This window comes from Teleopsis dalmanni, chromosome 1 (genome assembly GCF_002237135.1).
Source record: "Teleopsis dalmanni isolate 2A chromosome 1, ASM223713v2, whole genome shotgun sequence".
Lineage (NCBI taxonomy): Eukaryota > Metazoa > Arthropoda > Insecta > Diptera > Diopsidae > Teleopsis > Teleopsis dalmanni.
The window spans coordinates 165,305,973-165,321,999 of NC_051846.1; the positions used below are offsets into that span (position 1 = coordinate 165,305,973).

The following is a 16,027-nucleotide window of genomic DNA, read 5'->3' on the forward strand; positions in this document are numbered from 1 at the left end:
AAGAAGAGAAGAACACTTTTGGGAATGGTCCTTTGATCCTTTAGAAATGGAAATTATAAGTGAAGAGAAAGTTATAAGACGTCACAGAGTTCTTGACCATGTTTCCAATTTTGTAGGAATTTAATGGAGAGTTTTGAGAAAAGTTTAGTGAGGGTTTTATATTCACCAAGTTGAACAATCGTGTACGTTTAGACTTGATTTATTATTGAACCCATAAAGTATAGAGATATTATAATAAAATAATTATTGTAATAAGAATTTTTGAATGTATTAATGTGCTGTTTGAACTTCGTGGTTACAAATTTTTTAAAATTGAATAGATGGTATTCTTATGGATGGTATATTTTCCATTTATTTATATAGCTATGTATGCATATAGCATGGCGAAAAAAAATTCAATAACAAGTGTTCTGAGAACTAAAGTCAAAGTAATGATTTCAAACTGAACCTTAAAAATTGTGAGCACCTACTTACGATATTATTTTCCCTGCGGAGAGGGAAAAAGAACACTCCCGCGGTTAGGATGGCCTGTCGTAAGAGGCGACTAATATCCCCCAGTGCCAGTCTGGCACTTATGCAAGAAGTGCAAATGGTAGTGAGTTGTGGGCGACAACTTGCGACATCTGACCAGAGATGATACTATCTGGTACTTCGGGGGTCAGTGGCCCGACAGCTTCGGCTGTACTGATCATTGGTGTTGGCTTCGAAGTGGTTGTGGTTAATACCCAAACTTACGCGGGAAAAATGTTTTGCTTGTCATTCATTCGCCATGGTGTGCGTTTCAAACCGGGTGCTGCAGCCCAAATTGTAGCAGAGGTCAGTAGGTAGGCCTCGCATCTTACCAAGGTGGAAGTTATAACTTGCATGAATTTCTTCATTGGTACCGGCGGAATAGAGCAGGCTATTCCAATGGGGCGTTGATTGACGCTTAAATTAATACGTGTGTTAAGAGCACCGTGATGTTGATGGCAGGAAATCACGTAAAAACACTGGAACATCTGTATGATATTATTATTATAATATATATATATATATATAATGTGTATTTTATTCATGTGTTTGTGTTAGAAAATTCAAAAAAAATTGTTATTACATTTTTGTTAGTTTTTATTATTAATTAAATTTTCGTTTTAGCTTAATTTTGACATAACAGCTTAGTAGAATTAACTAAAATTATATCAATATTAATCTGTTTATTCTTTTCGTTACAAATATTTAACATATTATTTAATAAAGTTAAAATAATACTTAAAAACCACTTTCCTGAGAACATTATTCCCATAACCTACGGTACACAGAGTTTGGGTTTAAATTTCATTAAGTTCAGGAATAAAAACATGCTATTAAGAAATCTTTAAAAAATACCTAGTGGTTCTGTCTTAGTAACAGAGTTTCAAGAACTTACCAAAAAATGCCTATTACAATATATAAATACACAGATTTAAATGTATTTGGTATCGGTAGGGAGCAATATGGGTCTTATGCGTGCCTTACACTCAGCTAGATTAACTTAACCGATTCTTACAATCTAATAAAAAAATATAAAAAAACTTAATAAAAGTTAAGTTATATACAACTTAATCTGACTAACAATTATGTTATTCAGAAATTCGACGTCTGTTTGTAAAAATTGTAAATAATTCTCTCTATGTCTATTATAATGTAAGGCTTTAGAGTGAAGCTCTTAAAGTTTGTAACTTGTAGTTTTTTAATATGCGAGGATATAGCGTTGATGAATCAATATAAAAATAATAAAGTAATATTTTTTCCTTAATATAATGCAAGTTAACATTAATTATTTTTAAAGGCACTTAATATCTGAACTATTTACAAGCTTCACATTGTGTAGTTATATTATTACATAGCTATAAACTCTAATGAACAAAATGTACGACATTTACTGATTATGTACTATATTATAGATATGCATACTTCTAATAGAAACTACACTATTGAATAACATACCCACATACCCACATCATAATATCTTACAATGTAATTCGTTAGAATAAAGTTTCATACAAATAATTCATAGTTAATTAAAATGACATGAATATGAATTAGATAAATTAACCATTAATTAGTTATGCTGTAATTCTGAGTAGGTCGGCACAGTAAACCTTTCAATTTTGCAACGTTTTAAAAGCGGAAGTTTTTAAAAGTAACATAATAAAAAAATTTGATAAAAAATTAAGATGTTTAACCATAATTGAAAGTCCATTCAAAAATGATAAAGTTGAATTATGAAATAGTAGTTATACCTTAAAAGTGTTATATCTTTATTTTTCCCAACAATTATATATATAAATTTGATATATCACAACGATAAGTCCACTTACATTTAGACCACACTATATATATACGATATATTAATTTATGTCTTAACTTTTCGAATTATTTGTTTGTTTCTCTCGTCGTTCAACATTTTAAACATTATTAATAGAGCTAGACATCTATCGTGAATATTTTTTTTTGTTTTCTAGAACTTTTATATAAAAATAGAATTTTAACACTTTTTATAACAATACATGAGTTATTTTTCTTCATTATAAATGCAAACTTTATAAATAATAAAGCAAAAATATTTATTAATTTTTTTTTCTTACCATTCTCAGTTCATTAACACAGATTTTTAAGGTTCAGTCAATACATATATTAAAATCATTGGAATAACTAAGTTTTAATTTTGATACTTAATACCAAAAACAAGGGTAGTCTTTGAGAATTATAACGAACTTTACACAATTTAAATAATACAAAAAAAAAACCAATAAGAGGATTGTGATCAATTTTCTTTATATTAAGGTTTTAGTTATTACTTTTGTTTTTTTATCGTAAATGCAGGCTATATAAATGAAAATAATTATATTTATATAGAAATTTATAAATTTATATATTAAATTTATATAGTAAAAATCAACTTTGATGTTTAATGTTTAGTCAATGCGTATATTAAAATAATTGAAACTTGAAGAGAAAGGTTTTTAGTCTGATTCTTAATACAAAAATTAGTCATAGTGTTTAAGAATTGTAATTAACAAAGTTGTTAAAAATAAATGAGCAAACAAAATGAGAATTATAAATTATTTCTTTATATTAAAAATGCTTAAATATTATGTATACATAAAAGAACAATTGCACTGCAGTGTTTATAAATTCGCAAAATTAAATTTTTAAAAACTTTTGCATATTATATATGTTCCAATTAAATCACATATTAAAATATCTATCAGTAATGTTTTTTTAAAGGTATTTTATTAAAAATAATTAACAATTTTATTTAATATGATTTATTAAAATTACATTTTACTAAATGCCAATGAAGAAGATTGTATCGGAGCTTGACAAAGAATAAATATGTTGGTGATGTTTTCTATATATTCAAATAATATATCGTTGAGTACAAACTTATTTAGTTTTCTTTAGATTTTCACCTCAATTGAATTAAAAATTTAAATTATAAATATAAATATAGAAAATACAGAAAATACACATATAATATATTATATTATAAAGACTTATATAGGGTAAAAAGAATAAATAATTAAAGAAAAATATTTCAAAAAATCAATTGAATGGGTTCTTCAACTTATATTCTTTATGAAAACACATTTTATATGCAGATTATAATAGCAAAATATATTCTATATTGTTATATGATTAAAATTGAAAAAAATTATTAATGGCATGTAAAATTTTACACAAACTGGTTTAAAATTAAGTGATGTTATAGATTCTAAACTCTAAAAATACTTGCTATCTTGTGTTTAAAACTTTAAAACACATACAGCCAAATAGGGAAGAGAGAAGCTATTAACATTTATTTGTTAAAAAGGTAAAAATTATCAATGGAACGTAAAATTTCATAGGAATTAGTTATTACTCAACTGAATACTACATAAGAGGTCTGTTAATTATTAATTGTCATATGCCTGTAAACACACAAGTCAAGTATATGTGATACGATGTGTTGAGAAAAGCTATTGTTTTAATTGATTTTATACTGGACAACACAAAATAACTCACTTTTTTATATTTTGCGAGGAATTTATTAATGATTGAGTTAATTTTTTTATTAGTAATAAAGTTTCTAATAAAGAATAATTAAGTTTAATAATTAAGATTTTCTACATTTATGTAGATATTTTTTAAAATATTTTTATTATAGAGGGGTTCAAACAGTAATGAAGAAAGAATAACAAAAATTTGATAAATTTATTGAAATTTGGCTGACCATACAACGCTGTTTCGAGTATTGCCAGTATTCTTAGTAAATATCCGTATTTTTATTATAATTTTCTTTTCAGTTAACGATTGATTTAAATTATTTAATAAAATATTTTAAATATTTAAATAATTAAGCAAATCCTAAATAAATAAAATCCTAAATAAATAAAATCCTAAATAAATAAAATCCTAAATAAATAAAATCCTAAATAAATAAAATCCTAAAAAAATTAAATTCTAAATAAATTTTGATTTTTTTAATTTTACTTTTTTTTAAATTTTTATATTTTTTTTTAAACTTTTATATTTTTTTTTTAATTTTTATATTTTTTTTATTTTTTTATATTTTTTTTATATTTTTTTTTTTTATATTTTTTTTATTTTTTTATATTTATTTTATTTTTTTATATTTTTTTTATTTTTTTTATATTTTTTTTTATATATTTTTTTTATTTTTTTTATATATTTTTTTATATATTTTTTTTATATATATTTTTTTTATTTTTTATATATATTTTTTTATATATTTTTTTTATAAAATAATTCTAAATTTATTTTAATTTTCTATTAATATCGCTCTTTATAATCCCAACAAAATCATTTAACCTAATCTAAAGTTTATTAAATAATTAAAATTTTTAAATAAATATATAAGTAGAAATTATAAATATTTTTAAAATTGCTATGAAAATCACTGCCTTTTGACTATTAAAATCAGCAAGTGTAATTAAATGAAAAAAAATTAAAAATTTAAAACGTTAAAAAAATGAATCACAGATAAAACGGAATAAAGATTTGTGACAAGTACCTCAATACAGTTGGGCTTGGTATGTAACGCCTCAAAATTTTTCGCTACAATAACAACAAAATATCCAACAAAACAATACGAAACCCCGTTAAAAAGAGTAGTAGTAAACATAAAATATAGTCACATATTCACAAGAAATGTGTAACCTTAAAATGCGTAATTATGCGTTAATTAGTCAGATGAGGTGGGAGATGTTTGTCCCCGGCCCACTGTGCCATAAAGATAAACTTTTCAAATATTTGTTATTGTAGTAAACAGAATATAAACACCAAAAAAATTTAGCGAATTTTGTTTTGAATGAATTTTGAAATTTTTAATTGTTAATATAAACAAATTTACATGCAAAGTTATGCATATTTAACATAGTTTTCCTTCTTTTTTTTTTTGTTGTTTTTAATTCTAACCGTAGGTGGTGGTGTTTTCAGTTTGCCCGATCTTTCTAACATGTGCTAGAAAATAATGGAAAATTCTATTCTGTTTCTTTGTTTAAATGCACAGGCGCTACATTTAGAATTGTTTAATTAGTTTCAACCCTCTCTGTGACAAAGTCACCCAAGTTCGAAATCAGGGTTTTTTAAATTTTAGTTTTGCGCGAACTGTCAACTAAGTGTGAACGTTAGCTTAGAAAAGAATAGGTTAAAATTATACAGTAATTATAGTGTAAAATACATTAAACTTATAATAATAATAATATATAATAAACGTTTTTCTATTGAGGTGTTTTTAAAAATATTGACGTTATTAAACCAAAAATTATAAACATGGTTGTTTCAGACAACCGCGTGCAATTGTCACGCTATAATGGAAGTTTGAAGCAAAAAACGGTATGTTTTTAGTAGTAGAATTGCTTATTCAATATATAATATGCCTACTTAGATGATCTATATATTGGAAGTGATTTAAAGTAGAACTTACATGTTATACCAAATACTTTTACCAAATACATTTACTAGGTTTTAGTACTGAAAATTGTAAATTAAATTAAGATAAGCGATTGCACTCAATCCAAACTGCTATTAACTTATTAAATTAACATAATAAATGGTTGCGCTCAACGCTTAAGACAATCTGAACTTCAGGTCAACAATAAAAATACTTATAGGTATGATTGGGATTCCAGGTATGTCCAGTAATATACGCCGTCATATCATTGTCCATTTCAGTAATAATAAAATAAATATAATAATACAATACAAAATAATAATTATAGTAATTATAGTAATATAATAATAATATTAATAATAAAATCTAGTAAGAAATATATTAAAATAGCTTTTCTAAACACTGCCTTAGTCCCTAATTATGTTCTTCAGTATTTTTCCCACACTATATGCTTAATTATCAAAGGAAATTAAATTAATATATGTAATTATTATCAAAAAAAATTAAATCGAATTGTTTTCAAGTTATCACTTGTCTTTGTATTCTATACTGGTGTCAAAAAACAGTGATTTTGCTAAAAACAAATACTGCTTTAGTAGAATAACTAATTATAGAGAGAATTATGAGGATGTAATAATGGAACATTGTTTAATAAAAACCCATTTCAAAAGTCTAAATATATCACGCACAATTCTACGTCGAAGTTTTAAGATTGAAAATGAAGAAACAAGCGTACATTATCTCTTATGTTACTGTCTTGCTCATATCCGATTTACTGTTCATATTTTAAGAATATTGCCGGCTCAAAGTCTATTTATCCTTCTAGGATATAACTGAGAAAAAAATTAACAAAATTAATTTAATGAAAAATTAAAATGGTCCTTAAAGCTGAAAACTAGGGATAGAAGTCTTAATGGAAACTGTAATTCATTGTATTAATAAATAGTTTAAGTACCATATATCAAAACTACCTATAAGGCCTAATCTATCACGATTTTTTTATATATGTATAGAAAAACGGTTTTGTGATATATTTTGTGATTGATTTTTTAATATAATATTTAGGGTGATTTTTTATTTTGAAAATTATTAATTATTTTGAAATGTTAACACTTAGAGAGTCTGTTTAAACAAAGTGTGCTAATAATGATTCAATTTAATTAGAATTAAATTAAATTCAATAGTCATTACTGTGACAATAAACATATATGTAAATAAATATTTCAAAAATGTTAATTTATTTATTTAATAATTAGAATAGACTTTTAAAATGCTTTTATTATTTATATCATATTTAATAATTTTAATAATAAATTACAATTTTAATTCTTTTTTTAATTGAAAAAAAATTATTATTAATTAAAAATATATATTTAATATATAATTTTTTTTAAATATAATTTAGTTATATTAAAATATATAAATATTTAAAATATCTATTTAAATACTAATCCAAATAATTTTTGATTTGAAAACACAAACTGTACTATATTTTGCAATTTGTTATTTTGACCAATTTTTGTAGCATGCGAGAAAAAAGTTAGACAATGAAAGGTGTTCATCATGTAGCTTAGACTCGCATGCACTCAATTCCATGCGCACACAGGCTGGGTATGACTGACTGCATTAACCTCAAAACGTTAATTGGATTGAGTGTTGGGATCGATACTATTATTTATGTTTGATTTGATGCATAAACAAATCTTAACATATATGATGTATGCGTTATTTACATATATATTATATTTGTATTTATGCTATTAATGCATTTGTTTTATATCGTAATTTCAATGCATTAAATTGATATAGAATTCTTTTATTTTATAAATTCACACTTTAATTATTATATATTTTTTATATTTTTGTTAAAATTAATATTAGCATATATAGAATATATATGCTAATTTCTAATTGATAATTAGAATGGTGGTTACCATTCTGTTTAAATTGCATCTTATTTTTATAGCCATTGCATTGTGGTTTTTCTTTATTATACCACTTATGTGAAAATATCATGGCCCACTTTTGTATTTATCTGTCTTAAATCATATAAATTATAAAAAAATTATACAAGAAAGTCAAGTTTCTTTTGAATTTTCAATGGTTTTAAAATTTGAGGTTGATAAATCTGAATTGAATTCGTCACTGTGGGTATATAATTTAAATTAAATTTTTTGTAAGAGTTGCTTAAATAACCTAATTTCGATTTTTTGATTTCATCAGTTTACTTAAAAGTTATCTAAACTCAGCTGACGAGTATTGGGATCAAGTAAAATCATTTAACAATTAAAATGATTTATATAATTTATCACTATAAAATCATCTAACTAAAAATAAAATTAGTAGTCAAATAGTTATTTCCATATTTACCCTAGTGTCTCTTAAAAAAAAATCGATTGAACACCTTGAAATGGTTGCTTAAGCAAAAATATTGTTTTTTTATATTTAAGTAATGACTAAGATAAATAGTTAACATAAGTTAAGAAAATATATTCTTAGTCATAACATAAGAATTTTAAACATGTTTTTAAATATGTACTGTTTTTTTAACATATTGTTTTTTTTTGTAATAATAACCTTAAAGCTTTTTATTCTATAGTTTAACTATATATTTATATTTCATAGTATATATACTATATATATTATACTATATATTATATTTATTATGTTATATTAAATGTTATATGTGCTGAACAAATTACTTTTAAATTTTATATTGACTCTTTTCTTTATATGCACCTTAAAATATATTTTATAAATATTATCCAATTTTCAGAAGTTTTAATATTAAATGTTGTTTTCTGAACTCAATGCACACAACTAGTTTACATTATTTCTTTTCAACCATTTTATTTTAATACAGATACATTATACCAGATTTCTGCAATGTATTATTGTGTAGTCCAAAGTCTTATCCATGTCAGCAAAACCTGCTTTTTCGTTTTTATTGTAAATAGTGAATCTTCAACGTAAGTGGATGAATGGCAGTACAAGTGTCTCAGAGATATAGTAACAATCGTTCTTGGTACCATTTGCACCACTATATTTTCTATATTAAATCATTCTATTTTCAAAATAATGGGTGTCTTCCGCTCTTTACTAATTCTACGTTTCCTGTTCAGTTTTTACCAAGTCGATCTTGAAAACTGACAAAAGGATTGTTCATCTGTTTAATTTTGTTTATCAATGCTTAGAAAAGGAGAAGTAGAAAACTTATTTAAAAAGTCCAAATATATAATGTAAAATCTGAATATATATTTTCTTAATCTTTGTACTTAGTGTGTTTAGTGTCTGTTTCCTCTAATGGGGCATAGGGCTGCAACGCTTCTCTTAAACCGCACTCTGTTAGGTGCTTCTCTGCATATATCGTTCTATGTATAGTGCGCTACTGTCATTTCTCTTTCAATTGTCTTTCTCCAAGTTAAAGCCGGTGCACCAGGGCGTCTTCTACCTTGTAGGTTCCACGTTTAAGCTTGTCGTGGAATGTATTTATTTGGTCGTCGAATAGTATGTCCTATTCAATTCCATTTCCGAATTTTTATTTCGTTCACAGGAGCTTTCTGATTTGTTTGGAGCAAAAGTTCTGTATTTGATATGTGGTTAGACCACCATATTTTCATAATAACTATATATATACAGTGCTGTGCATAACAAAAGCAACCAAAATTTGCCCATCAAATAAATAAGTTTTTTGTCTACTTTTTACTTTTCATTCAAAAATCTAAATACACAGTTTTATTTGTTATTGTATTAGCTATTATAAAAAAACAACAAAATCTACAATTCTTCATAACGGGTTAATTAATTCACACAAATAATAAAATATTGCGAAATGCGGCTGTGCAGAACAATAGCAACTGAGACAAGATCAATGATAGATCTATGACCAAAGTGCATTCTAGCAAGATATTTTTTTGATTTTTTGCATTTTTATGCTGTGATTTATGTTTTTAAGCAAATTAGAACATAAACACAGAATAGTTCAATATTAAATCAGGTAATGGAAGTACGTTTTTATCATGGCTCGTGACACGTATACTTTGAAGTTTAAAGAAGCAAGAATTGAAAAATATTTAAATGGCAGTGCTCAAATGAAATAGCCAAAATATTTAAAATTAATTAGTTTATTGTTTCGCAGCTTATAAAAAAATATAATTAGACAAAATACCGTTAAAACGGTTTATTTGGGTGAAGGCTCTCTTAAGATTACTTGTAGAATTGATCGAAACATCATAAGAATTACAAAAAAAACAACCATTCGTGTCGTTGAAAAAGGTCGTAGCCGAGCTTAAACAAGGTGTTGACTCTAATACTGTACGCAGGCTTACTCTCGAAGCCGGTTTCAAAAGTTACAGACCAGTCAAAAAACCAATGTTGACTAAAAAGCATTAGCAAAAGAGGCAGATTTTTGTTTTGCTTTTTAATTAATATTAATATACTTCATTTAGATCAAATTTCGCGTGGAATCACTTAAATTGGACTTTTACTAAATGGAAAATAATTTTTTTCAGCAATAAATCAAAATTTAGCATCTTTAATTCTGATGGGATGTGCACAGTACGTCGCGAAAAAGAAAATCGTTTGTATCCGCGTAACTGCCAAGCGACTGTGAAGCATGGGCGTGGGTCAGTAATAATTTGAGCGTTCTTTTCAGGATTTAGACTAAGATCTTTTCATGAAATTCATCAAATAATAGCCCAACATGTGTACAAAAAAATTTTAGAGAGCCATATGGTACCCCATGGCGGATGAAAAATGTCACTCCGACGGGTATATCAGTACGATAACGACCCAAAACACACCTTAAAGCTGATAAGAGAATGGATTTTGAAAAATGGAATTCCAATTTTAGATTAGCCAGCCCAAACACCTGATTTTAATTGAATTGAGAACATTTTGGTATTCTCAAACGTCGCTTTGGGGGTCGAAAAGTTTCCAATTGTTTGAGGTCATGAAAGATGAATGGTGTAAAATTCCAAATAGTTTTATTAACAATTTAATATCACCTATGACCCGTATAAGTGCCCAAGTAATAAAAAGCAAAGGGCTTTATACAAAATTTAGAAAAATAATACAAAAATTTAATATAATAAATAAAGTTGCTATTGTTCTGCACAGCCGCATTTCGCAATATTTTATTATTTGTGTGAATTAATTAACCCGTTATGAAGAATTGTAGATTTTGTTGTTTTTTTATAATAGCTAATACAATAACAAATAAAACTGTGTATTTAGATTTTTGAATGAAAAGTAAAAAGTAGACAAAAAACTTATTTATTGAATGGGCAAATTTTGGTTGCTTTTGTTATGCACAACACTGTATATAGATTAAATTAAAATTCTAGTTAATTGTCTTTGTTAGTATTTTTAATTTTTTTTTTCTTCTATCGAAATTATTTATTTTATTTTAATCGCAATTGTTATACGAGTAGAATACAATAAACGTGCACTACGTTTTACGAAATTAACTTGTAAATCTGAAAAATAAAATGGTATATCAAAAATCAATCATTTGTATACCGTTGTGTGTCACCATACATAACATTCGCGTCAATATAAAGAAGACCAGTGACACACATTTCAGTAATTTTAAGTCACATGTCGCAAATGCGCCACTTCTAAATGCATGCATGCAGTGCCATTCAGTTTTAGTCGCCAGTTTCAGTGCGTTCATATTTGGATGCAGTCAGTCATTCACTGTTATGCAAATAAAATTAAAATACCAACAAAAAAGATTAAAATTGAAAGAAATTGTATACTAACAGAGAGAGTGTTGACAAATTGCACATGGACGATGCTCAATATTCCTACCTAATGTCTGTTAGTACTTTTTTTTATTATATTATCTATACACTTATTTGTTTTTCTACGGTGGTCGGTGGTCATTTCACTTGTCGGAAAATTGTTTTCCATATCCACATGCAAATGCGTCGCTAAACGTCTCTGACAGCGTTTGTGACATCACACACGTGCAGGTGAGCGTGACTATGTCCCACTTTCTAATGTTTGTTGTCAGTCCCAACGCTAACCACGGCAGTCATGCATAACGTATAATTTCATGCCGACCCTAGCAGCCCACTACATAGCTTTGCACCATGGCGATTTCGTATACTATATTTAACATAAATATTATTAAAATGGAAATATTTATCATACATCTTATATTGGCAGTAACATTTGATACATAATTTCCTATTCCACAATTGAACTGTAACTATTTCAGTTATGCGTAATTGTTGTTAGTATGGTATCAAATAATTTAAGATAATTATTTATAGAAATTTAATAAATTTTATTTTATTAATAATAATACCTTTTATTTTTGCTTCTAGTTAAATGTACGCGTCACCACAATGGATGCCGAGCTGGAGTTTGCCATACAGCAAGCCACCACCGGTAAGCAACTCTTCGATCAAGTTGTCAAAACAATTGGTTTACGTGAGGTTTGGTTCTTTGGTTTGCAATACACCGACTCAAGAGGCGATTCGACATGGATCAAATTGTATAAAAAGGTAAGTAAAGTCGCGTGACTTATTTTATCTTATATGAATTTATAGATATTAATTTATGTGATATTTTTTTTTTTTTTTCGAAAATTCATTTAAAATTAATTATATCACTTGATTTTGTTAATGATAATTTATTGTTTACGTATTGTCTGACAAAATTTCTATCGAGTGATAAGAATATGAAGTACAAGACACTATATATATATATATATATATATTTAAAAAAAAAATACTATTTTTTATTAATAAATTCATGTTTAAAATTCACAATTGTAACTTCTCTTCTAAACGAAGTGCTTATTACTCCAAAATTAAAAATAGGTATACTGATTATGTCTCTGTACTTGTTGTAATTCAGGCAGGGAACATTCTTGAGTACCATATGGGAGCGATACTTGGTATAATCACAATTTTTATGTCAAATTATATGGCAAGTCAAGTTTAATTTATGGCAGTACATTTCATATCATTGCAAGGACTTAAAACAATATACCTTAGAAAAAAGTAAATGATATTAACAAGAATAAGGTTGATTATTGACGGCAACTTATAGTCCTTCACACCTTTAGAACCTTTTACAAGTTCCCATATGAAGCTCAACAAAATTTAAGATAGACTGATAAACTGATAAAAGTTAAGCTCGGCTTAGCAGCGATCTAAACAGTTGCTTATCACAAATTAATCTATCTATTTTAAACGTGTAACTAAATTACAGGTCATTGCATTGACGATTTGTTTAATTGTGTTAAAGCAAACACTATCCTGAGCCCTTACGCTACCAAAGTAGAAAGGTTAGACTTCCCCTTTATCTTTTCGCATTTCTGATATCTGATTCCTATATTAATTTATATATTTTTTTCTGCATCAGAGTAAACGGAGAACGTTGCTACAGAAACTAAAGCTTAATAAAAATTTTAAGTTAACTTTAAGTCTCTCAAAAGCCGAAAGTATGTGATAGGTTTTAGTTTTAATCTTTCTCAGGTCATCTTCAACGTACCCTTTTATATATTACTTCGTCTTAATATACTTTTTTTTGTTTCTAATGTAATCTGAATATTGACCGAATAATACTGTTAAACATTTCAATATATTCTTTTAGATTCGGGATTAATAAATATAAGATTCTGATAGATAAAGAGATATCTATATTTACGTTTTGATTGAGTATAGCAGTAATTTTATAACTGACGATACAACTATATGTAACAGCTACTTAAATCAGACTTAACGAAAATTGTCTTAACAAAACAGTTAATATCGTTAAAAAATATAAGTTTTTCCAATTAAGTTTAGGAATTCAGTTTAGGAATTCAGTTTAGGAATTCAGTTTAGGGATTTTTCAGTACCATATTGAGATCTATTGTTCCCTATTCATGGATTCACATTACAAGTCCTATTTCTTCATTTAATTAGAATATTGAACCAACTTTATTGAGTCTTATTTTTTCATCCTACGGTAACTACGGTACTTCTCTTGTTGAAGTAACAGTGTCAGGCAATCCAGCAACATGTGCTTTGCGGTCTTATTCTCTTTCTAAGAAAACCTGCAATTTCTATGCAGTATGCTTCCAGTTTTGTATGGTGATTGATTGTTAAACCTACAGTGCCCTAACAAATGTTCTGCTATGTTTTCTAATTTGTTTTTATTTCGTTGCATACAATACTTAAATCATTCCTCTATAAACTATTTTTATTGTGATCGAAATTATCCTAGTATACCTTTCTTTATTTTTCTTCTTGCTTCTAAATGTTTGAAGCAGTATACCTTTCTTTATTTTTCTTCTTGCTTCTAAATGTTTGAATAGCCCAACTGAAAGCAGTTGGGCTATCACTTTTCTGTCAAATTATTTGTAACTTTTATTGCTGGAAATTCCCGCATGGTTCGGAAGCCATTAGATTCATATCTGGATATTGTAAAAATAACTTAAGTATAGGTTAGGTTATACCGGCGATCCCTAGTGGATCCACTTAGGCCTAATGGCCCATTGTGTTACCGTATATATGGGAAAAACTCAGGGTTGGTTTAAAACCACCTAGAACCTTTGGCGAAGTATAAAACGCTATTTAGTGTCAGTTCCTGTAACTGGTCCAGGTCCTCAAGAAAGGGGATTCGCTAAGTGTTAATTCGCCGCCGTGCATGAGTTGGGCAACTTAAGTATAGTTATCTCCATTTTTTTTCTTCCTTCCTAATGTATGAAAAGAAATTCCGTTTTCCCCATTCACAGACTTGTTCCGGGCTTAAAAGCAGTAGGGCTTATCATTTTTTTAGCAAATTATTTACAATTTTTATAGCTGAAAGATCCAGCAAGGTCTAGAACTCATTAGATTTATATCTGCATATTGTAGTTAAGAATATTAGTCATTCAAAACTACTCCATCAAGTTTATTAATGTTATCTTATAAGAATTGAGAGTTTTTATTTATAGCTGCCTGTCTATAAGTTATGATTTTTATTCTATGATTACGATAGTTACATTTAAGGTAAAATAAACACACATGTCTCTAGGCTATGTTTTGTCTAGTGCTTCCGATTACATCAGTTTGGATCCATAAAGATCTTATCCATAGAATGACCTATTACCCATTAAAAAGGTTTCAAGAACTGTCGGGTCATCGCCAACGACGACCAAGTGGCGTTGTCGACACGTTCCAAAGGGACTCTTCAAGCAGGTTACAACAACAATAATATTAATAATAATAACTACTTGTTGAGAAAGCCCCCCTAACACTGTATTTTACGCAATATTATTTTTATGAAATTTTGCATCTTTGTCTCAATAAAGAAAATAAAGATACCTAATAAGTCCAGTTGTTGTATTCTACTTTTGCTCTTTTTCCAAGAAACTTAAAAAAGTTTTACGCCGAATGAGTTGTAGTTTGTTTTCTTCTCTTTCACATACAGATCGTTTTTTGGTTTGTAACGGTAAAGCGTTTTCTTCTGTTCAAATAGCACATGAGCGTCGTCTTCACACATTGCTACAGATAACTTTATATGCAAAGCTTATTTTATACCATTTATTCGAAATAGTTTTAACAGTTAATAAATAATTCATACAAATTTTATCTAATGCCATAAAACTAGTTTTAATCATTTTCTTTACTCTTAACCTATATAAAATGAGGGTTACCCCATAAACTCCTGTATCCTTTGCACATTTCTTGCTCTTTCTGTCCAATCATTCGTGCCGACTAAGAAATACTTAACCAAAATTGAAATGAAAGCAGGTTATATGTTCGCCAACACAATTTTTACAATTTGGCACATCAGTCACACAAGTATTCACTTATACATAATTTCATCTACTTGTACATGCATAAATTTAACTATAAAACCTGAATGCTTTATATATATTTTTGCACAACTAAAAATACTCGAACGAAACATCAGCCTGAATCACCGGCAATAAAGACCATAAAATATCTGAAACGTGTTAAAAAATATGTCGACAAAAAAACAGCGGATGGACAACATCACAACGACGATAGCAACGAAGACGATGATGCAGATGATATGGTGAGCCACGCATCCGTTTCATTCAAATGTGTTGACGTGACCCCTAAATCCAATAAATGTAGATAGATTTAAACTAGGAATTGAAAT

The 16,027-nt window shown here is 27.2% G+C and overlaps 1 protein-coding gene across 4 annotated transcripts in view; it reads left to right on the plus strand.

Annotated features, from left to right (window-relative positions):
• The window catches only part of LOC119669895 (moesin/ezrin/radixin homolog 1), a 67,872-nt gene that overhangs the window by 48,794 nt on the left and 3,051 nt on the right, over nt 1-16,027 (plus strand). For 3 of the 4 annotated variants that reach the window (XM_038079942.1, XM_038079941.1, XM_038079943.1), the window contains one exon: nt 12,250-12,429. In XM_038079942.1, the coding sequence (XP_037935870.1) occupies nt 12,250-12,429 (180 nt within the window). Of the gene's footprint in view, nt 1-12,249; nt 12,430-15,814; nt 15,941-16,027 lie in introns of all 4 variants that reach the window. The other variant, XM_038079944.1, reaches the window with a different exon arrangement.